General features: G+C 47.7%; 1 protein-coding gene across 1 annotated transcript in view; it reads right to left on the bottom strand.

The window, feature by feature from the left end:
• Positions 1-24,387, bottom strand: part of LOC133118868 (cadherin EGF LAG seven-pass G-type receptor 1-like) — a 70,693-nt gene that overhangs the window by 7,514 nt on the left and 38,792 nt on the right. The window contains exons 6-27 of the mRNA XM_061229123.1: positions 18,931-19,088; positions 16,925-17,088; positions 16,344-16,469; positions 13,909-14,075; positions 13,330-13,515; positions 12,678-12,791; positions 11,851-12,025; positions 10,978-11,119; positions 9,871-9,991; positions 8,787-8,970; positions 7,976-8,077; positions 7,415-7,509; positions 6,733-6,942; positions 5,218-5,401; positions 4,784-4,927; positions 3,980-4,151; positions 3,118-3,285; positions 1,962-2,088; positions 1,223-1,423; positions 697-871; positions 338-450; positions 127-206 (exon numbers count right to left, since the gene is read on the bottom strand). Coding sequence (XP_061085107.1) covers positions 127-206; positions 338-450; positions 697-871; positions 1,223-1,423; positions 1,962-2,088; positions 3,118-3,285; positions 3,980-4,151; positions 4,784-4,927; positions 5,218-5,401; positions 6,733-6,942; positions 7,415-7,509; positions 7,976-8,077; positions 8,787-8,970; positions 9,871-9,991; positions 10,978-11,119; positions 11,851-12,025; positions 12,678-12,791; positions 13,330-13,515; positions 13,909-14,075; positions 16,344-16,469; positions 16,925-17,088; positions 18,931-19,088 — 3,308 coding nt within the window. The remainder of the gene's footprint in view (positions 1-126; positions 207-337; positions 451-696; positions 872-1,222; positions 1,424-1,961; positions 2,089-3,117; positions 3,286-3,979; positions 4,152-4,783; positions 4,928-5,217; positions 5,402-6,732; positions 6,943-7,414; positions 7,510-7,975; positions 8,078-8,786; positions 8,971-9,870; positions 9,992-10,977; positions 11,120-11,850; positions 12,026-12,677; positions 12,792-13,329; positions 13,516-13,908; positions 14,076-16,343; positions 16,470-16,924; positions 17,089-18,930; positions 19,089-24,387) is intronic.

Raw genomic sequence — 24,387 nt, forward strand, 5'->3', positions numbered from 1 at the left:
TATTTACCATGTTCCCAAAGGGAAGTTAAATGTTATGATTTATCTAAACCATCAGAGTGGGAACCACTGTTATATACAGTACAGGCTGACACAGAGATCTCTGATTGGATGGTTCTGAATGCTCACATGACTCCAGACTTCTCAAACGCCCGGTGTCTTCGTCCGCAAGCGGCCTTCCCGGCCAACACAAATATGATGAGGTTGACCTGCGATTGGGTGAAAAGAGGGGAGATGGTGTCTGATTGGCCAGAGAGAGTGAGATTGAACCTGTATGATTGTTATGATGACAGGGTGGGTGAGAGGGTGGGTGAGTGTAGAACATTCCGCGCTCACTCACCAGAACCACCACGGCGATGGGGCCCAGGAAGCTCCAGATGAGGGTGTCGTGGATGGACAGCCAGCAGAAATCAGGATTCCCAAAGCCCTGGGGGTCCAGCCCCATAGCCAGGCCTAAGAGAGAGAGAGACAATGAGAGAGAGAAAGAGAGAGAGACAGAAGTGAGTAAAATTATAATTAATAATAATTTCATTTTCCTGCTGAAATTATTAGTTTGTAGAATTGTTATTGTGTCTTTGTCACAATTGGCAACACACTCACTTTCCACCAAATGATTTCAGGCAATGTATCGCGAGAGAAGCACAGATACAGTTAAGCAGCGGGAAACGGGAGCCAAAATGGCGTCTCTGTGGCGCTCACCGGTGATGATGGCGGGGAAGCCCCAGCCCATGGCGTAGTAGAAGCGCATGCGGCCGTGGTCGATGTTGCGCACCTCGGTCAGCATGCGGTGCACGTGCAGGCCCTCCACGAACATCCAGGCGAAGGCGCACATGGGGAAGTAGTGTAGCAACATGGCCACCACCGAACACAGCATCTGCAGGGTCAGAGGTCAGGGGTCAGAGGGCACAGGTCAGAGAATAACACTGCAGGAGCCAGGGTCAGAGGTCACAGGTCAGAGAATAATACTACTATACTGAAACATGAAGGGGCACCACCACGGATTTTGGGCTCCATGAAAAGATCTCACATTGGGCCCCCCCATTCCCGAAAATCAGATGTTATTATATTTTTTGACGGCTAGTTTTCCGGTTCAATTTCCAACGACCAGAGTATAACGTCTTCGCAACGTTGCTGCAACTAACTCACGACAGCACTTTCTACGCGTTTTAATAATCCGCCCCCCCCCCACCACCATCACCACCACCATCATCATCCTCATCCTCACCGGGAGTTCGGTCTGGTTGATGCCGATGATGAAGGTGAGCAGGGAGAGGAAGAGCGCGGCCAGCAGGTTCCTGTGGATGCTGTGCAGGTTGGAGCGCAGCGCTCGGAGGGCGGTCAGCAGGACCAGCGTCAGGAGCAGCGCCACCAGGGCGGCCGACAGGCAGGCGTAGGTCACGGCCCTCAGGGGCAGGACGTCCCCGTGCTGCAGGGGGGGAAGAGCCAAAATGTCGGTGTTAACGGAAACTTCGCTCAAAGAAATAGAGATCTACAGTACCATCCTGTTGGTTTTCACTCCTACCCGAACAAAGCACACCTCATTCAACAGCTACAGCAGGGCTGCCCAACCCTGTTCCTGGAGATCTACCATCCTGTAGGTTTTCACTTCAACCCTAACAAAGCACATCTCATTCAACAGCTAGAGACCTTGCCAACTGTTATTCAGTAGAATCAGGTGGGCCAAATCAGGGATGAAATAAAAACCTCTTGGATGGTACATCTCCAGAAACAGGGTTGGGCAGCCCTGTTCTAGCTGGTGAATGTTAGGTTTGTTAAACTTTGTTAGGTTTGGACTGAAAAATTACAGGATGGTAGTTCGTAGGCCACCCAACAGGCTACACAATACCTCTCGCTAAAAAGGGGCACCTTGGCGTTTGAATCGGAAGGGTGAAGCAGTATATTTGGGTTATTCCTTACGAGCCGGCTAATCTCAGGCTCTCTGCAGTAACCCGGCAGAACCCTACCTCACGCTTCGACTCGTCCATCAGCACGGCGAAGCTGGTCATGTGACTGCACCGGCAGCTGACGTGGGTGGCGTTTCGGGACGCCAGCTCGCACCCCCTCGAGGACCAGGCCCCTGTACCCCCGACCCTGAGCCCGAATCACAGGAGAGAGGCGGTCAGTCATGGGTACAATGGAAGCCCTGTATGTGAAACTGTAAGAAGCGTGAATGTTGTCTGAACGTTGTCTGAATGTTGCGGATATGAAAACGCAGGCTCATGAATGCTGTGTAAACACTGTGAAAACAGTAGAAAAATCACATGAAAAGCAGGCAGGCACTATGAACGCTGAAGGAATGTTAAACAAGCGTTGTGTGAAGGTTTGCTCAGGAATGCAGGTGCTTCTGTGCATGTTGTTGTGTGAACGCTGTGACAGTCCAAATGTTATGAGAGCATTATGAGTGCAAATATTGTGACAGCATTGTTTTAATGTTTTGAGAGCATTGTGCAAATATTGTGACAGCGATGTTTGAATGCTATGAGAGCATTGTGCAAATATTGTGACAGTGTTATGATTATGTTGTAAGAATGTTCCCTGTATGCTGTGACCGTGTTATGTTTATGTTGTAAGAGTGTTGCCGGTATGTTGTGACAGTGTGATGTTTATGTTATAAGAGTGTTGTCGGTATGTCGTGACAGTGTGATGTTTATGTTGTAAGAGTGTTGTCGGTATGTCGTGACAGTGTAATGTTTATGTTGTGAGAATGTTGTCTGTATATTGTAACAGTGTGATGTTTATATTGTAAGAGTGTTGCCCGTATGTTGTGGCAGTGTGATGTTTATGTTATGAAAATCTTGTCTGTATGTCGTGACAGTGCAATGTTTATGTTGTAAGAGTATTGTTGGTTTGTTGTGACAGTGTGGTATTTAAGTTTGAAAACGAGATGGCTCATCTCTAGGGGTTATCCATTAATAAATTTGAATTTGAATTTGAAGTTGTGAGAATGTTGTCGGTATCCTGTGACAATGTTTTGTTTATGCTGTGAGAATGTTGCGATAGTGTTATGTTTATGTTGTAAGAGTGTTGCCTGTCTGCTGTGACAGTGATGTTTATGTCGTGAGAATGTTGTGTGAATGTTGTGAGAATGTTGCCTGAACGTTGTGGGAACGTTGCGCTCACGGGATGGAGTGGTTCCAGAAGACGCAGACGGGCTTGCTGCGGTCCTCGGTCTCCAGCAGGCGGTACTCCAGGGTGAGGGGGGGCTCCAGGACGTCGGGCAGGGGGTCCCCCTCTCTGTGAACGACGGCACTCACCACCGGCGTGTTGATGACGGGGCGGGTGGGGAGCCTGCGGCGGGGGGGGGTGGGGGGGGTATGGTGAGCACACAATACTCACACTACAGCGCTCAGGCAGTCAGTCAACCCTGGCTGTGTAAAGGGCTAGGAACCAGTGCACTTCACCGGACAGACCTTTACAGAAATTGCATATACAGTAATATATGACGGTATTATGTCTGTGTTTTAACACCTTTCCTGTGTATTCAATTTCCATTTGGGAAGATTTCGATATGTTTTTGATTTACATATGTGTTCAGATTGATAGATTTAGATATGTGTTTTGATAGATTTAAATATCAGTTTGTTTGAGAACTAATAAGAGTTACTTTGCTCCATGCTGCAGGTCAGTATGAACCAATCTGGGTAAAGAGCGGGATTTAGAGGGAGGTAGAGAGAGAGGGATTGAGATGGAGGTAGAGAGAGGGGGATTGAGAGGGAGGTAGAGAGAGGGGGATTGAGAGGGATATAGAGAGAGGGGGATTGGGATGGAGGTAGAGAGAGATTGAGAGAGAGGTAGAGAGAGGGGGATTGAGAGGGAGGTAGAGAGAGGGGGATTGAGATGGAGGTAGAAAGAGAGAGGGGGATTGAGATGGAGGTAGAGAGAGATTGAGAGAGAGGTAGAGAGAGGGGGATTGAGAGGGAGGTAGAGAGAGGAGGATTGAGATGGAGGTAGAGAGAGAGAGAGAGAGGGGTAGGTCACTAGCCTCAGGCTGCGGTGGTCTGGGTCGTAGTGTTCGGGCAGGAGCCGGGCCAGCGTCTTGTACACGATCACCATGGCGACCGGGAGCGGGCCGGGGGTCTCTGCCTGGCGCCTCTTCCTAGCAGGCGCCTCTTCCTCGGGGGTCACGCCAGACGGCGGCTCGTCTGTGGGGGCCGCTAGGGGAGATTAAATGAACACTTTAGTGTCCCTAGTGGAAGTTTTGAAATGTATTTTGGACACTTCTTAAGCTAGTCAAGCTGATCACAAATCTGTTGACATTTTGAATATTTGCAGATATACAAGGCTACAGTGTGGGTTTATCTTAACACACTACTTTTAGTCATTCGTCACAAAGGGTTCCTTTTTACACCAAACAGAGGTCATTTTCTTAACACACTATTGTTGGTCTTCCGTCAAATATCTACAGCATATGAGGCATCCATTTTAACAGCAAACTACACTCTGAACAATCACCTCATCGGTGGGATATTTACACAACCATAAACCATAGCTCTGACGACTGTGAGCCCACATATGCCGCTTTCATTTATACAAAGGACAAATTCTTGTGTTCAGAGTCAGTTTTAACTCAGTTATCAGTCGGAATGTGTACCATTTATATGAATAAAAGCTACACCCAAGACTAATATTAGCTCGAGCCAAACATTTTGTTTATGATAACTGCAGCTGGACATAGCTCAGAGTTTATGTGTAGAGATTAGCGCTGGCGTTTATGAGAGGGGTTTATATAGGCTGAGAGGATATAGCCCACTGGAGGCCGGTACGTGTCCTTCAGGGGAATGTCTACCTTCACTGTCGGCCATTTTGTCTGAGAACTCTGGGAACTGCACAGAGGACTCCAGGTCTTTGGGATAGGCCTCCTGGATCTCGTGGAAGTGAGGCATCTTGGCACTGGCCGGATCGGAGGAGTCGAGGTAATCCACGGCAACAACTGATGAAGAAGGAACACAAACAATCCTCCAACGGCCTGTCTTTGATCAAAACCTCAACCACGATAATCACACTTTTTATTTCCGACATCCAATTGGAAACTGTGGGTTCGCATACAAAATTCACAGTTTGGGGTGAAGGGGTATCTAACACACAGCTCAATAGAGTTACAGTGTATGGCTGAAGGATATCTAACACACAGCTCTATCGAGTTACAGTAGAGGGCTAAGGGATATCAAACACACAGCTCTATAGAGTTACAATGTAGGGGCTAACGGATGTCAAACTCACTCATGTTTTCGGTCACAATGGTGAAGGGTTTGAGGTAGGTCTTCCTCATGTTCTGAGCCACCGTGTTGGCGTACTCTTCGAAGTTACGCAGCAGGTGGGCGGCGCCTCCCTCCGTGCGCTGGATCAGGTCCCAGTGCTCCTTGTTGCTAGGGTCCAGCATGGCGCTGCCCGCCCTGACGACATTCTGGAAGGTTCCCCAGCGGAGAGAAACACGTCAGCACCTCCATATTAAGGGTTATCGATGATGGAATACACACAGGAAGCAAAAAAGCATGGAGAATTTGATCAAACTTTTTTTTTGGGGGTTAATTGTCCATGAAAAATGATTCCATAGGTTTCTGTCATCCAACTGCCAAGCAATACATTTATCAAAGCAAACAAGACCCGATCAGACCAGAACTTAAGTTTGTAAACTCGGGAACAGGAGGGCTTGTGGCTAATACGCTCCACAGTGCACTCCTGACACACACAGAATGAATATGAGAAATGGCTACCCAGCAGGGGGCAGTGTTTCCTTAAACTGGAGGTCGCAAGAAACTGAAAAACTGTGGCATATAAAAGGAGGCTGGAGGCTGGTTGAATTGTGCACTGCATACCGCGGTCTGTGTAAAGTATCTCGTGGCTAAGGTATATGACTGGGACCTGGAAGCTTGGCGGTTCAAGCCCTGTTGCCACAATACGATCTGCATAGCTGTTGTGGGGGGGATTGTCTACTGCTTCGTCAAGTGAACTGTAAGTAGTTTTGGATAGAAGCATCAGCTAAATAACTGTAATGTAGTGTAATGTAATGTAAATGACTAATGTAGTGTAGTGTAATATAAATGACTAATGTAGTGTACTGTAATGTAAATAACTGTAACATAGTGTAATGTAATTAAGTGAAATGTAGTGTAGTGTGATGTAAATAACTGTAACGTAATGTAATGTAAATAACTGTAATGTAGTGTAACATACATAACTGTAACGTAGTGTAATGTAATGTAAATAACTGTAATGTAGTGTAACGTAAATAACTGTAACATAGTGTAATGTAATTAACTGAAATGTAGTGGTGTGATGTAAATAACTGTAGTGTAATGTAAATAACTGTAACTTAGTGTAATGTAAATAACTGTAATGTAGTGTAATGTAAATAACTGTAACGTAGTGTAATGTAACATAAATAACTGCAACGTAGTGTAATGTAATGTAAATAACTAACGTAGTGTAATGTAAATAACTGTAACATAGTGTAATGTAAATAACTGTAACGTAGTGTAATGTAAATAACTGTAACATAGTGTAATATAAATAACTGTAACATAGTGTAATGTAAATAACTGTAACGTAGTGTAATGTAAATTACTGTAATGTAGTGTAGTGTAACATAAATAACTAACGTAGTGTAATGTAAATAACTGTAACGTAGTGTAATGTAAATAACTGTAACGTAGTGTAACATAAATAACTGTAACGTAGTGTAATGTAAATAACTAACGTAGTGTAATGTAATTAACTTTAATGTAACGCGTGTACCTGGTGGAAGCGTGTGTCGCGCGTGGCGGCCAGGTGGAAGCCCTGCTGCTGGCTCTCGTAGAGCAGGACCTGGGAGATCAGGTGGTGCGCCGTCTTCACGTCGTTGCTGTAGAAGACGGGCGTGTGGTCCGTGGCGTTCCGCAGCAGGCGGGCGATGGTCTCCGACCTCGGCCCGTCCATCACCGTCTTGTTGCCATGGAGCTCGTCGCTCTGGTGACAGCACAGGAACCGGAAATGAGAATAAGAATACAAAAAATAATGAGAAGCAGTGATAAATTAAGGCATAAATAAATGCTTAAAAGCAAAGTTCACCGATACGACAGTAATATAAAAGACAATAATACACTAGATTACTTTTTTAATTACAGGAGGAAATATAATAAAACAAATTACAGAATAATGAAATTATAGAAGATTGAAACTCAAGGTAAAAAAGCCATGGAAAAAGGATGTTACAAACACTTCAATGTAGCATAAGTCTGTTACACTCACACTCAAGACATGCATCACATATCCTGTAATAACACTGGAATAAGATCAATACACATATCTACAGATCTGAGTCATTCTCTTTGTGGAATGTTTGCCCCGGGATGAGGCTGTTACCACACGCCGTCTCAGAAGGCACCCCATTGGCCAGAAATGTCACGGGGCGGCGAATGAAACGCGAGGAGGTGCCCACCATCTTAGCCAGCTGTGAGAAGGTGAGGGAGGTGCAGTTGAGGACCTCCGGGGGCAGCCACCCCTGCTGCTCGTTGCAGTGCCGGACCGCCGTTCCTGGGAGAAAAAACGGGAGAGGTGAGGAACTGGTTTAACCCCTTCAGTCCCGAGAGTATGACCCTCAAGCATACAGTAACTGCTGCAAAAATCAATCACCATATGGCACTCGACCTTATACCTTTTCAACCAATCAAAATGACTGCTCGACTATTGTTTATGAACTCATATTAAAATCCAACTACATTTTCTCAACCAAAGCCAAAACCCCGTTGGGATTTGGGTGGCCCCCTTCATATTGGGCTTGGGACTGAAAGAATTAAAACTAGTTTCCTGTAGATTTCCGAGGGTAACACCCGTCATGAATAAAAATTAATTTGTACCTGCCACTTATGAGCAAGTAGCCTGAAATAAATATATTTTTAAAACAGATCACTGCAGAATGTAGACAGCCAATGAAAGCCCTTCAACGGTAGATCTCCAAGAACAGGATTGGGCAGCCCTTACTCTGAGGCAGATTACTCACCTACAGATCCCTGAGGGCAGGGCACTGCGGCGGGACGGCCAAATTTGGTTTTGGGCCACCAGATTCCCATGCTGAACACCCTCGGGCAGCCCTCGTAAACAACTGCGGACAAGAGAAACGACCAACGGTCAGGGGTCCGACACGCGCCATTAACCGCCGCCAACAGAGAGCCGTTAATGATAAACACTGAACACTGAGTTAGAAAACAGATATCCTTTCAGTTACACTGCAGACCAAGACAGTAAGTGTAGGCTTATTAAACACTAGCTAGAGGAAATGTCTGACTGACTGGCGTTCATGTTGCGTTGCGTTGTTAAGAGTGGATGACTTTAATCACAAGCACAATTTTGAAAAGTGGCAGACACTTTTATCCGAAGTAATTTACGCGAGCACATGTCATATGGTAAGTAATCGCTACGAGAGCCAGAGCCAGAGAGAGTTTCAATCACACAATCACACGACGTATTAGCACCACCGTCAAGATTCATGTCTCAGGAAGGCAAATCAGTTCATGAGTACATTTAAAAAAATGATATTAGATATTGAGGTGTTCTCCGAGACGGACAGGGGGAGGGAGGCTGACACCAATAATGTAATGTAATGTAATGTAATCAACCATCCTGGCACCAATAATGTTATGTAATGTAATGTAATGACCCACCCATTACAGTAATGTAATGTAATGTAATGACCCACCCATTACAGTAATGTAATGTAATGTAATGTAATAACCCACCCATTACAGAAATGTAATGTAATGTAATGACCCACCCATTACAGTAATGTAATGTAATGTAATGTAATGACCCACCCTGGCACCCGCCGGCTGCCACCTCGGCGAAGGGGTTGTCGCACTGGTTGCACTGGCGGCCGATGACCCCCGGCCTGCAGGGGCACTGTCCCGAGCGGGGGTCGCAGGCCCGCCCCAGCGCGCCCAGCGCGTAGCACTCACACGGGCGGCACGCGTCCTCGCCCTCCGGCCTGTAGTAGTTAGCCTGCAGGGAGCGGGGAGAGTGAAACAGCGCCCCCTACTGGACTCACACTGGACACAGCCATTTTAAATAATTAAAGGTACAATAGGTAAGATTTCGGTGTTAAAATATTGTTACAGGACCATTGCAAATCCCTTCTTACCATTGAAAAAGGTTCACTGACATGTTGACTCACCCTCTGCCTGTGTTTATAGTCCTTAAGTTCAGGTTTCAAAATATGCAGTTGACGGGCCGACACTCTGTACCAAAGCATTGTATTGCTGAACAATAGTTCAAGCTCATTGGTTGAAAATTGGTTTGAATTGCCACAGTCAATGGCGTTTCAACATCAGCGTGTTTACAGAGAAGGGGGAGGGATAAACAGGGTTGTGGTTTGAAGGAGTTTGTTACTGCTATTCCTCTCTTGACCGTTAGAAGTCTGAAATTACCTACTGTACCTTTAAGACTAAAAACATCAAACAGCTGCATTTTAACCAAACCACAAAACTGTATATTACATACCATACCTATGACATGATCTAGGTGATATTTAATTAATATTTTATTCACGCATTTTGTTGAGATCTTGCTTTTGGGGGTTCCAGATAATCAGATACATTCAATATGATGTCATAAGGACACATGTTAAACAGACTCCAGGCCTCAAGTGATGTCATAAGGACCCATGTTAAACAGACTCCAGGTCTCATGTGATGTCATAAGGACCCATGTTAAACAGACTCCAGGTCTCATGTGATGTCATAAGGACCCATGTTAAACAGACTCCAGGTCTCATGTGATGTCATAAGGACCTATGTTAAACAGACTCCAGGTCTCATGTGATGTCATAAGGACCCATGTTAAACAGACTCCAGGTCTCATGTGATGTCATAAGGACCCATGTTGGACATACTACATGCTCACCTTACACCTGCACTCTCCTGTGGTCTTGTTACAGTCGGAGTTGAAGCCCTTCTTCACGTCACAGCCACAGGGACCACAAATGGGGTTCCCCCACCACCCCCTGGGGCATGGCTGGTCCACCCTATATCAATATATTAAAATCATATTTTCTATAAGTTATAAAAACAAATGTCGCAGAACAACTTATATTTGAAAGTATGGAGATACAGTATTAAGCTGAAATTCTAGTAAAAACCGGAATACTTCCTAGTTAATGCGTACAACAATTACACAACGCATCAAGAACTAAATGAAGGGAATTTAATGTAACTCAGATAATTACACAATGAGTCCCCCAAGGGGAAAGCAATGAGATGAGATTTATATCTGCTATGCTTCCATTTAAAGATGAGGCGTTGACATATTTCTGGTAAGAGACATTGTTAACAACCAAAACGCACATAAATACTTGATTTCAGACCCCTCAGCTCTGAATCCGTCAATAAACACGGGTATTTTAATGATTAGTTTTGCACTCTGGGAAAACAGGCTTGTACTGAAGCCCCTGTGGGTGATAGTACAGCTTGAGTCTGCTATAGCCAGATAGTGTACACACCATCACCATGGAGATCATTCAACCACAAATAAACACACACACACACACACATGGAGATCATTCAACCACAAATAAACACACACACACATGGATATCATTCAACCACAAATAAACACACACACACACACACACGGATATCATTCAACCACAAATAAACACACACACACACACAGATATCATTCAACCACAAATAAACACACACACACACGCACGGATATCATTCAAACACATATGAACACAAACACGCACTTACACACGCTCACGCAGACACAGACACATACACACACACAGAGACACACCCCCCCCCACACACACACACACACACCCCCGCACAGACACACATACACACACACACAGACAGACACACACCCCCCCACACACACACACACACACACACACACACACACACAGACAGACAGACAGACAGACTCCCCAGGCAGACACGCTGAGCGGTGAGATGGGCGTGTTGCGGCAGGTACAGGTGCGTTCAGGTGCAGTGGGCGGGGCCGTACTTCCTCTCGCAGTATTGGCCGGAGTAGCTGCTCCCGCATTGGCAGGCGTAGCCGTGGGCGGAGCCGGGCCGGCGCACGCAGCTCGACGCGTGCTCACACGGGTTCAGCTGACAGGCGTCCACGCACTCCCTCCCAAAGTACCCTGGGAAGAGTGGCACAGAGCGTGCTCAGAAACACCACCCGGACAGTGCCAATTCAGCACACCCAAACAAGGACAACAAGAGGAAACTGTCCATGAGTGTGGTTAAGTGTCTTCTAAAAATACCTATGTGAAGTACAGAGGACAAATGAAAGATTCTGATGAATATAAATAGCTTGAATTCTAAACAGAATTATCTTTCACTGCACAGGATAGTTAAACCAGACGGGCGTCTGTGGAAAGTCTCCAAAGCAACAGCAGACCCTACGGCTATCCAGGACCAGGGCTACCTCTGGGCTCGTGGTTAGTCAACAGACAACTGTACCGAGGTCAGTCTTGTAAGGTGTCTGAACTCAAAGGGGCTCTGTGTGAGTCAGTGTTGAACTGTACTGGGATCAGTCTTGTAAGGTGTCTGAACTCAAAGGGGCTCTGTGTGAGTCAGTGTTGAACTGTACTGGGATCAGTCTTGCATGATGTCAAACTTCAAAGGGGCTCTGTGTGAGTCAGTGTTGAACTGTACTGGGATCAGTCTTGCATGATGTCAGAACTCAAAGGGGCTCTGTGTGAGTCAGTGTTGAACTGTACTGGGATCAGTCTTGCATGATGTCAGAACTCAAAGGGGCTCTGTGTGAGTCAGTGTTGAACTGTACTGGGATCAGTCTTGCATGGTGTCAGAACTCTAAGGGACTGTGTTATTCAGCAGAGGGCTGTTCTGGGGTCAGTGCGGGGGTTACCTGGCTCGCAGACGCAGGTGTGTGCATTCCAGGCGTCGCTGCAGCGGCTGTGCTGGGGGCAGGATTCGGGGCCACAGGGGTCGGCCGTCTCACAGCCCTCCTCCACCCCCACCCTGTGGCCCTGCTGCAAGTTCACCTTGGCCATGCTGGTGGTCGTCTCCCCCATCCGAACCCCCTAACAGTAACATGTACACATAAACATTCAACAGAGGCTCCTGTAGAAGCACACACACACACACTAATCCAACCCTTTAAAGAAGCATGCACACACACACTCATTTAACCCTTCAGTTTTTTGGAATGTTTTTCTCTCAAAATTCTAGTCTTCTATTACCAGCTTTCAGTTACCAGTCTTGTTTGTTATGTCAGCATGACAATGTTCAGTTAACAATCCAGGTTCAGAAACCAAAAGTGGACCACCTGGAGTTGGAATCACGTAGCAATCCTTCAGCCAGGACGTAGAACTAATCAGTGAAATCAGCTGGATGGGTTCATGGGTAGAAGACACACACGGCCAGACTTTTACTTTCTGACCCATGGACTTTCCACGTCTGGACCACAGTACCACAGCCTACTGCAGAGGAGTGGCGCCCAATCACGTGATCACGTGCAGGTTTTCATTCCCACCAATGACGACACCTACTGATCTCACTAATGAATACCACTTCAAACACAGAGGAAGTTGAACTAATTAGTGAAGTCAGTGGGTGTAGTTATAGGTTGGAATGACAACCTGGGTACTCTCGTCCTTCCATGGCACAAGATTGGGTACCGATGCTGGAGAGTTTCAGGTAATGGTCACGGTCAGAGGGGGGGCGGAGTCTCACCTGCAGACAGCCCCGGAACCCCTGCAGGACCGTCCCGTTTGGCCCCGGCACCCCGCCCACGAACAGGCTCCTCACCCGCTGCCCCGGGAGCTCGTTCCCGATCTGCACCGTCCTCTGTGGAGGACATCCGCCGTTTACCGCCATCCCACGCCCCACACACCGCCGCTACACCAGGGATCGGCAACTCACGCCCCCGTGACGTTTATTTGGCCAACGCTTTTATCCAAAGCCATACAATAAACGCATACTGAAGGTCGTTGGAACAACTACAGAGGTCAGTTACAGTACTGTACTCAGAGAGCATCAGTTATCCAGAGCCAAGACCATCAAGTCTAGTTCACAAGGTAAAGACAGTTATGGCATGACACAGTAGAGACAACACCACACAAACATTTCCACTATTATGTGCCATTATGTGGCACATGCAGTCACACGTTAGCGCTAAACCTTGTGCTGTAGCACACACGTTAGCGCTAAACCTCGTGCTGTAGCACACACGTTAGCGCTAAACCTCGTGCTGTAGCACACGCGTTAGCGCTAAACCTCGTGCTGTAGCACACACGTTAGCGCTAAACCTCGTGCTGTAGCACACGCGTTAGCGCTAAACCTCGTGCTGTAGCACACGCGTTAGCGCTAAACCCAGCGCGGTTACCTGGACTCCGCCGTAGTCCAGGGACACCAGGGCCATGTACTTGATGTCCTTCCCGTCTTTGGCGCTCCGGAGCTCCAGCAGGACGTGGTGCCACTGCCCGTCACTCACCCGCAGCTGAGGGAACTCCAGCACTGCCAACGTCCGGTCTGCGAGAGTGACCTCCACACACAGCACGCTCCCCCGGAGCTGAGACACGGAGAGAGACAACACTTACACCCCCACACACAGCACGCTGCCCCTGAGCTGAGACAGGGAGAGAGAGAGGGAGGGAGGGAGAAAGAGAGGAGGGGGGAGAAGAAGAGAGTGAGAGGAAGACAGAGATGACAAGAAAGACAAAAAGATGTAGAAAGACAGAATGAAAGCAAGAGAGAGACAGAGAGAAACAATGAGTGTGAGTCAGGGACAGAGGGAAAGATAGAGAGAGATATAGAGCCAGAGTGAAACAGAACCAGAGAAAGGGCAAAACAGAAAGAGGGAGAGACAGAAAGAGTCAGAAATAGAGAGATCTTCAGGTTTGGACTGTGGACACGCCAGCGTGCGCATACTCCACCCGTACTCTAGGGGAGCTCTCTCTCTCACCAGCAGGCTGATCTGGGAGGCGTCTCCAGCGTTGAGCTGCATCAGCGTTCCCTGGCCCTGCCGGGTGCGGAACATGAGGCCCAGGTACCAGGGAACGCCGATGGTGACGTCCGGATCGCTCCACGACACCAGGGCCCGGCCGTCAAACAGCAGGGGGGACGCCATGGCTGGGGAGGAAGAGGTCACAACATCAAACCAATCCGTATGGTTTCAGTGCATCATGGGAGGTGTAGTTTTCCTGGTATGGTGAGAGCTTGTGTTACTCCCAGCTCTGGACTCATGGTCTTTGTCAACTAACGACTGGGGGGAAGTGAAGGGTTAACACACACTGCAAAAAGTAACCGTCCTAACAAGCGTTTTAGTCTTGTAATAAGACTTGAGTTCTTATTTTCTCTCAAGGAAAACACATTAGCTTGTTTTAAGTCAATGTTCACTTGACAAGCAAATGTGGCAAATGTTCTCATTTCATTGGTAAAAATAAAAAATAAGACCTTAAGTCTCAACACTTTTGCGAGACTAAAATATTTCTTTGTTTTTTTGCAGTGCAGAAAATCAATCCGTATCACTTCAGTGCATCAAGGGAGTTGTAGTTCCCCAGCCGACCTCTGGCATAGCGAGAGCTCCTGTATCTCCCAACTGAGGACTACGATCTTAGTCAGCTAACAACATCGCCGGGGGCTCGAACCCATGACTGCACGGCACCAGGCGGGCTACTTTAACGGCCATCACGTCATCTTCCTCCACGGCGGCCGAAAGGCGGATAATTAGCAGGCAGGTGGCGCGCAGCCTCAAAGGAGGAGCTAATCCATAAATCAGACGAAGGCTGCAATTACCATGATCCTACAGGGCCGGGCACAACGGGGCGACATCCTTAAATAAGCAGCTTCCCGCAGTGGGAGTCTTAGCACGTTAGCCTCAGGTGAATCCAGCGCGCAGGGACCACCGGCCGTGTGGAGGAATGCCTCTCGCCGTTCCCGTGGAAACCAGCCGCGCTTGTCATGGTGCTGCAGGGGACGCGTGCCTCCCGGTGAGCACAGATGAAGCTTACTTACTCTTACCAACCGCAGAGTCAGCTGGGACACACACACACACACGCGCACACTTATACACACATATATACACACACACACACACACATACACACACACACACACACACACACACATATACACACACATACACACACACACAGACACAGACACACACACACACACAGACACACACACATATATACACACACACACACACACTTATACACACATATACACACACACACACACACACACACAGACACACACACATACACACACACACATATATACACACACACACACACACACACACTCACACATATACAAACAAACACACACACAGACACAGACACACACACACACACACACAGACACGTGCACACAAATACACACACATACACATACACACACACACACACACACACACACACACACACACACACACACACTTATACACACATATATACACACACATACACACTTATACACACATATACACACACACACACACACACATATATACACACACACACACACACATACACACACACACACACACACACATATACAAACAAACACACACACAGACACAGACACAGACACACACACACACACAGACACGTGCACACAAATACACACACATACACACACACACATATACTGTGCCCTCAGGGTACCACTGGGCCAACCTGGCCCTCATCAAGGGCCTGCCGCAGGAGGATACCTCTCGGCCAGGTGATTGAGGGAAGGTATTTTCCAACTGATATGCTGGAGGGCTTTAGGACCATGGAGAGAAACGCAGTACCAGTCGTGAGGACAATCACTGAACAGCTCATCAGGACCCAACGAGGCACACCTGGCGATTGTAAACTGCTCCTGGCCACACCCCCTCAAGCACAGATGAGCTGCGTTGACTGAGGCCAAGGGCTTTAAGGACAGGAATTCTCAAGAGCTGGAGAGAGTGTGTTATGGTGAATTCTGTGACTGTGCTGACTTTTTGTGATCTTTCATTCAGTTTGCCACAGGCCTGGAGTAGTGCCGCGCCCCTAAGCCAAGGAAAGCTGAGGAACCGAGAACCCACCAGCCGGAGGCTTTGGAACGGCTGTTTTTTTGTTCTTTCTCATCGGCCCTTGCCCTTCAATGTTTTTGTGAGAATAAATGAACCTCAGTTTTTTCACTTAAAATCTTTTGCTGCCTGGTTTTTGACCTGGGACCTCACAATACACACAAACACACACACACACACATACACACACACACGCGCACGCACACAAATACAAACACACACACACAGACACAGACACGCGCACACAAATACACACACACACACACGTGCACACAAATACACACAGACACACAAATACACAAACACACATACACACGCGCACGTACACACACCCTCACCTTGCTCGCAGTTCTTCCCTCCGTAGTTGCGAGGGCAGTCGCAGGAGTACGTGTTCCACTGGTTAACACAGAACCCGCCGTTCTGACACAGGTTCTCTGTGCAGAAGTTTCTCTTAGCAGCACAGCCTGCACAGGACCAGGAGCACAGTCATACCAGGGGCACAGTTATATCAGGGCCACAGTTATACCAGGAACACAGTTATATCTGGAGCACAGGTATACCAGGAACACAGGAATACCAGGAGCACAGTTATACCAGTAACACAGTTATATCAGGAGCACAGGTATATCAGGAACACAGTTATACCATATACTGTACATTTTAACGTATAAATGTATGTGCTTTTTGTAAATAAGCACAGTGTTTTGTATTGTCTCATAATTTAAAAAATATAATTTTTTTTATTTTTTATGAGCACAGGTTTACCAGGAACGCAGTCATACCAGGAGCACAGTTACATCAGGAGCACATTATATCAGGAGTACAGCTATACCAGGAGCTATAAGCTGGACAAGATGTCTCCTAATGGGTGGGGGGTGACCCCAATCACACAGGTGAGGAGTCAGGGGTGAGTCAGTACCTGCCGTGGTCCCGTTGTTGGCGATAAACCCAGCCATGTCCATGGGCTTGCTGTCGATGGTCAGGTTGCTCATGCAGCCCACAAAGTCACGGTTCTGGACCGGGAAGTCTTCGGGAAGGTCAGGAACACCGCCCAGCAGGAGAGGTCCTGTGAGGTCCAGGGACCTGCGGGGTCACAACGGGGTCACAGCGGGGTCACAACGGGGTCACACAAGCTCACCAACTGGCCAGAAACTTCTGGAGATGATACTTTTAAAATCCAATTACATTATTAATAGACCATAATGGATAACAGGACATGCACTAACATTAGCTGTGACATGAAGAATTTCTACTGGAAGTCAGGATGTGAACAAGCACAGTTGTAAGTCCGGTGGCTGCTATAGTCAATATCAGCTCAGCATACTGTGCTTGCTCTACACCAGCCTCACACTGACACACTCCAGCCTTAAACAACTGAGAGCAAAAGAGTGACGACAGGTGCCATGAAAATAATCTAATCTGCATACAATAATGATCATTATTGCACATCCCTCTGTCTGGCCAACAGCGCAATAGTCCAGCACCCTGCACAAGCTCACAGTGGACCAAGATCCGTGCCCTACAATCTCACAACTCAAAGAAAGAAACACAAACATATCCAGTGTATAAAATGCATGTTTTAAAACTATTTTGGTGGTGCGTAGAGAAAAGAACAAAACACAAGGTCTTATTCTTTTGAAGAAGCTGTGTGGATTTAATGTGTCATTGCTGTTCTTGAAGAGATGAACACAATGTTCTCCCTTGTTACCAGGGCCAAGGACGTCAGGCTGAAGTGGAGAGCACAGCAATCGAGCCCTCAAACCAGCCCCGACTTATCGCCCCGTACAGGGTCCCAGCCTGTCAAAGGGCTCCTTTCCTGCTTTGTGGACACATGCCTCCACTTTCATCACTGCTGCCTTCGGACACGCTCGCAGGGCAGAAGGAGAGTGGCTCTTTGCAGAGATAAGGTTTGAGAGCGAGAGGCTCTTTAATCTCGCTGACGCTCGTCTGACAACATGCTGCCCGACGGTCCGGGGAACGCCGATGGGGAATAAGGCAGAGAGACAGGCGATTTTCCGGAAAGATCGATAATGTTGCGGAGCGTCGCCATTAGAGCGGGCGCCTCCTTCAGCCTCTCAGCAGGCTGACAGTCCTCCTGAAGCTACCACAGAGGAAGAGTGAGGCGGTGGACAGCAAGCTAACAGCACTCCTCCAGAAACTACCACAGAGGAAGAGTGAGGCAGAGGACAACACACGGACAGCACTCCTCCAGAAACTACCACAGAGGAAGAGTGAGGCAGAGGACAACACACGGACAGCAATCCTCCAGAAGCTACCACAGAGGAAGAGTGAGGCGGTGGACAACAAGCTAACAGTACTCCACCAGAAGCTACCACAGAGGAAGAGTGAGGCGGTGGACAACAAGCTAACAGTACTCCACCAGAAACTACCACAGAGGAAGAGTGAGGCAGAGGACAACAAGCTAACAGTACTCCACCAGAAACTACCACAGAGGAAGAGTGAGGCAGAGGACAACAAGCTAACAGTACTCCACCAGAAACTACCACAGAGGAAGAGTGAGGTGGAGGACAACACACGGACAGCACTCCTCCAGAAGCTACCACAGAAGAGAGAGGTGGAGGACAACAAGCTGACAGTACTCCTCCAGAAGCTACCACAGAAGAGAGAGGTGGAGGACAACAAGCTGACAGTACTCCTCCAGAAGCTACCGCAGAGGAAGAGGGAGGGGAAGGAGAGGGTCAGAGTGCGGCTAGGAACCAGAACGACAGGAACCAGAACCAATCAAAAATAGCACTGACAGAAAACAAAACCGACAGAACACAGAACTGTCTGAAAACAGAACCAACTGAGATCAACAAAAACAGAACTGACAGAAAACAAAATGGACAGAAAACAAAACGGACAGAAAACTGAACCGAATGAAAACACAGCCAAGCAGAACCGGGCAGAACCGAGCAGACTCACTTCTTCTGGCCGGTCTGTGTTCCCTGGGCAGCACAGGAGTAGTTCCCGATCTGGCCACCGAAGCGCACCGCCATGGCGATGTCACAGTCGTCCACGGCAACCACCGCCACCTTCTCCCCCGAGGGTCCCTGAGGAATGCCCAAACGCCCCATGTTCGGCTGGAACACAAAAAGAAGTCATGTGACCACAACAGGAAGTAACTGAACCACGCACAACACACATCACAACCAATTGCTCATTAAACCAGGGGAAACACTGATGGGAAAGAGACATAAACATTCATAAACCGTCAACCACAGTTCAAAAACACATGTCATTTTAGAGCATCTATGGCTATTTACACTAAATATTTAATGCAGTATCCTTGCCGTCATCATTTAACCAATACAACCTAAAACCAGAATCTTCTATGGAGAAGTTAAATGTATTCAACTGAAACTCAGGGATTATTTGACAAGATGCAGCACAAAGCCATCAGGATTAAGAATTATCCATACAAGGCTTGTTGTTTGATACTTGACATGACATAATCGGGTTAATCTTTGGTGAAGAACAATTATCTTTGAACAATCAGTCTTAGAGGATTAACAGTGTATCATAAAGGAAAATAATTTATTTGCATTGCCTTATGACCTGAAACATTTCACAATGCCATTATAATCTGGCCTGAAATATATTTTCTGTTTAAGTCCAGAATTTATAGTCCATTGTTTACAGAACCAGATTACACATTTTTGTGGTTAAATGAAGCCGGTTCCTTTTATACACAGTCACTGCTCCAGTTAAACAGTCATAGACTCATAAAGTTTTGTAATGATTGGCCAGGGTGCAATCCTGCCCTGGGAACAGTTCCTTTCATCACTTCCTGTGTTTTTCCTGAAAGCCTGCCTGCAGAAGCAGTCTGAGGCTTTCTCCATGCCAAGGACAGGGTGCTATATTAGTGAGGACCTTTTCAATAGGGGTGAGAGAGAGAGAGACAGAACCAGAGAGAGGGAGCAATACAGGTAGAGGTAGAGAGAGTCAGAACCTTTGCACCTTTATTAAAACATCATCATATTGAATTCAGTACACTAGAATAAAAGTAAAATAAAATAAAACCTATAAAAAAAAAACCTGGCAATGCTCCCAGTACCTACCAGAAAACAACACTGACAAATCATTCATCACAAAGACAAAGAGACAGAGACGATGGACTCTTCAGGGACAGTAGTTTCCATCATTTGGCGGTAAGTGGGCACCCGGACCTGGCCCCACCCTTCCCCCGCCCATTACAGTAAAAACACTGCAGTTTTCCGCAGCGACTGCCAAACAAACACCGCGATTCGGACGGTATTTTCGGCACAGACACACACACGCACACACACACACACTGCCGCTGGGAGGCCCCTCTCTCTCTCCATCTCTTTCCTGTCAGAGGAGAGGCTGTGAGAGACAGGACCCTCTAATAGCTTCACTGGTGGGACAGTCGAGCGGTGCATTATGGGCAACGTGGAAAAACTGCATAGTCCTGGGTTTGCCAAAAAACATTTTAATAGTTTGCCGTCCTTGGGCGAAGCCCCACAATGCAAACACTGCTCGGTCACAGAGACGTGTCAGTACATGCTGTGAGATGAGTGGCAGACAATCTTAACCAGGTTAATAGGTGTTTGGAAAAATGAAGAAGCCAGCCATCTTGCAAAAAAGCAACAGCAACATTTTCAGCCCTCCTAAGTCTACCGGAGACAAATCTAAAATGTGCCACAATTAAATAATATTGTAATATGTTTTCTATTAATTTATTTAATTTATTTAATTTAAACATTACTTGAAGGGATTAACAACTCAGAAAGAATAATGCTCTGATTACAGCGTTAAGGGTCAAGCTCACAACGAGGGTTGAGTCACCACCGCTAACGTTTGAGAAGCAGCCTCCTCCAGATGTAGACCAAACTGAGGACCTGTATTTTTAGAGGACCTTGGGATCCGGGGCCTGGCTGAGCCTGGCTGTCCCTCTCGCGCCTACGACAGCCCGCCCTGCATGAAAGGGAAACGAGCGGCCCCCGAAATCTCATTAAAACGGCTGGAGCTCGGCCAAGGCACACACGAGGGGGTGGAGAGAGAGAGAGCGGCACGCGGGCTGGCGATGTCTCTCGCCCTGTGAACCGACCCTGCCCGCTGCTGGCCGCCGCTCTCTCTTCACACCCCCCCCTGTCAGCGCTAACACCTGCTGCTCGACGCCCGGGGGACACGCGTGCTGACGGCCGGACACGGGCTGAGGCCGGGACGCGGAAAAAAGGGGGGGGGGGATCGCTTCACAAAAACACACTCAAAGCCTCTGATGGGAGCCAAGGTAGCGGGAGAAATTTCAGTGAACTAAACTACATAGAATGTGAATATATTGTGCTACGCTTCCACAGAATGCTAACAGGTTGAGCGGTAGCACCACAGAATGCTAACAGGTTGAGTGGTAGCACCACAGAATGCTAACAGGTTGAGCGGTAGCACCACAGAATGCTAACAGGTTGAGCGGTAGCACCACAGAATGCTAACAGGTTTAGTGGTAGCACCACAGAATGCTAACAGGTTGAGCGGTAGCACCACAGAATGCTAACAGGTTTAGTGGTAGCACCACAGAATGCTAACAGGTTGAGTGGTAGCACCACAGAATGCTGACCAATCAAGATTAATTACCATAAAACTTTCAGATATATATATAAAAGAAACACGACAGAGGAACACTGGTAAGAGAAACACTGATGGGGTAGCCCGCCAGCGAGGCTGCCCTGGTGCTGACCTCAGGAGCTAGATCTGGGTGGGTCACTCCACAGGTGCTCAGAATCCACAGCAGATGTGGGGCTCTGTGTTTAGGCTGGGTGCAAGCGAGGCTCGCAGATGTGCCAGATATGGGCTGGACTCTCTGCACAGTGGTGTGCCATTTGTTACGATTAGAGTTTGGGTTAGGATAAGGGTCAGGGTTAGGGTTAGGATTAGGGTCAGGGTTAGGTAAGTAAAAAATCTTTATTTCCCAAGTTGTCCCATATTAGGGCCTCTTGGGAAATAAAAGTTTGCACTGGCCATTCAGGGTACTGAAGCCTTTAAGTAGGAAGAATTTGGTCCCTCAGGGTTAGCATTAGGGACAGGGTTAGCATTAGGGTCAGGGTTAGCATTAGGGACAGGGTTAGCATTAGGGTCAGGGTTAGCATTAGGGTCAGGGTTAGCATTAGGGACAGGGTTAGCATTAGGATTACGGCTGTTTCTCTGTTCATCATTGCTCCATCGGCATGCTAAGCACATCAGTATCTCTCTGTAACATGAGCTGTGGAGATGGAGATACTAATCAATCTGTCCAGCTGTCCAGCCACAAGCGTTTCCCAAACTTTCCGCAACGCTATTCTCACACCTGTCCTAAACACCCAGGAGCTGGCAATCATCAGGCTACAGGCTTTCCTGGCCCCTCCTCCAGCACAGCTGAACTGATTCACCAGTGGCGGGCCCCACCTCGTATAAAGTCTCGCCTCTTTCAAAAAGGTTACATAGCATGTCCCTTCAGCATGGCTATTGACTTCAAGCTCACTTCTGATTGGCTGGCCACTAAATGGTTGCACCTCTGATTGGTTAAAATGTCTTGTTAATTCCACAGGACACATGGTCTCCAGATTTTACGAATACCAAACACTCCTATCGCTGCCAGTTTAAGATTGGTTGGATTTTTGGTTGGACAAGTTTAAATATTTAAGTTTAAAATATCACTGCATAGCTGCACACCATAGCTAGCATTATTTATTTATTAATGTATAAAATAATTATTTTAATCTGGTCTTTAAACTTCTCACTGCACTGACGGGGTCAAACAGGCAAACACAGTGAGTGCGGAGTGCATTGTCTGTTCCCGTGGCGACGGTGAACTTGGCTCACACACGCAGCTCCTTGCCGTCTCCAGTTTGCTTTCTGGGGTGTTGACAATCCCCCGTTTCAGCTCAATGCCCGACTCCAGGGGGGGCCGGGAGCCTCGCTGACACCATGGCAACGTATTCAGCCAGCTCCTCTCAAAGAGGGGAGGGCGAGGGCAATGCCGTTTAGACTGGCTGCTCCGAGAAACTTCATAACACGAGCCAAGAGGAAGGAGGACCGTGCCCCAAAAGCCCTCACACCCCCCCACCCCCCCACCGCTCCGATGTACGTACCGCCACCCGTCTCAACCCCCTGTCTGCTCCTTCTGCGACCCCAGGAGCAGGTCCCTACAGGTAGACACCGTTACGGCCCGAAACCGCACAGCTCCCACTGAGTTCAGGTTACTAACCGCCGGGATGACAGATGTAATTGTCACGGGAAGCAATGTATATTTTGGCAAACAAAACAAATCCTTCAGTCCTTCAGGCTTTTCCCTTGACGCCATCATAATTTTACGACGGGCGTAAACGTCGGCGAGAGATCGCGTTGCGCTGACATATTGCGGCTTTCGAAAGGGCTACAGCCCAAAAAAAAAAAAAAAAAAAAAAGAACCTGACGTGCTTCTTGTTGCGCTAGGCTAATGGACGGAGCTATAAAGGGTGCAAGGCCCATCCCTAAAAGCTAACGCATCAGTCGGGAAAAGTGCAAAACCATTTGGGAAACAAAAACCATCATCAAAATAAAGTGAAATGCTTCTGACTTGGCTCAGGCTGCTTCACAGGTAAAAGGAGCAGTGGGTTCTGTGGTTGCATCAGTCCCGAGGAATGCCTTCATAGTTCAGAGACAAGAAGACTGCGAGACGCTGTGAAAGAGAGAGAGGGAGAGAGAGAGAGAGAGATAGAGAGAAAGAGACAGAGAGAGGTGTGAGATACAGTAGATGGCATGTGAGAACGTGACAAACGGAGGTGTGAGAGGTTGAGAGGGAGGGAGAGAGAGAGAGAGAGGGAGAGAGAGAGGGAGAAAGAAAGAGAGAGAGAGAGAAAGAGAGAAGGGCCAGGCAGCAGTGGGCAGGCAGAGCTGCGATGCGTCAGATGTGCCAGGTGTTCACAGCGGATATAAACGGTGTCGGAGCAGCCAGACTCATTTGATGCGAGTGTTTAGTCATGCTACATAAACCGTGTGGAATCTATTCCTCGTACAGGGGGAAGGCGGGAGGGGGGAAGAGAACAGTGTTTATTTAGGGAAAGGTGGCAATGCAAAGACCCAGGGAGAGAGGGGTGAGTGGAGATGTACTGAAGATGAGGGGAGTAGGGGGCAGGAGTGGAGAAAGGATGGCAACTCACACCTGTGTATGTGAAACCTGCCCAGCCCGCCCATAAACGTCTCCGCTCAACCTCTCTCTCTCTCTCTCAACCATAGTTCTGTCTGTCACACCTGTGTGACGCCCGTCAAAGCATTTTTTTTTTTCGTAGGGATTTAATAGGGGCTCAAAACAATAGTATAGCAGTCATTTTGATTGGTTGAAAAGGTATCAGGGTCTTTACGGTAGTTATGCTTCAGTATCATACGGCTCTCCCGGGACTGAAA

Source organism: Conger conger, chromosome 19, assembly GCF_963514075.1.
Source record: "Conger conger chromosome 19, fConCon1.1, whole genome shotgun sequence".
Classification (NCBI taxonomy): domain Eukaryota; kingdom Metazoa; phylum Chordata; class Actinopteri; order Anguilliformes; family Congridae; genus Conger; species Conger conger.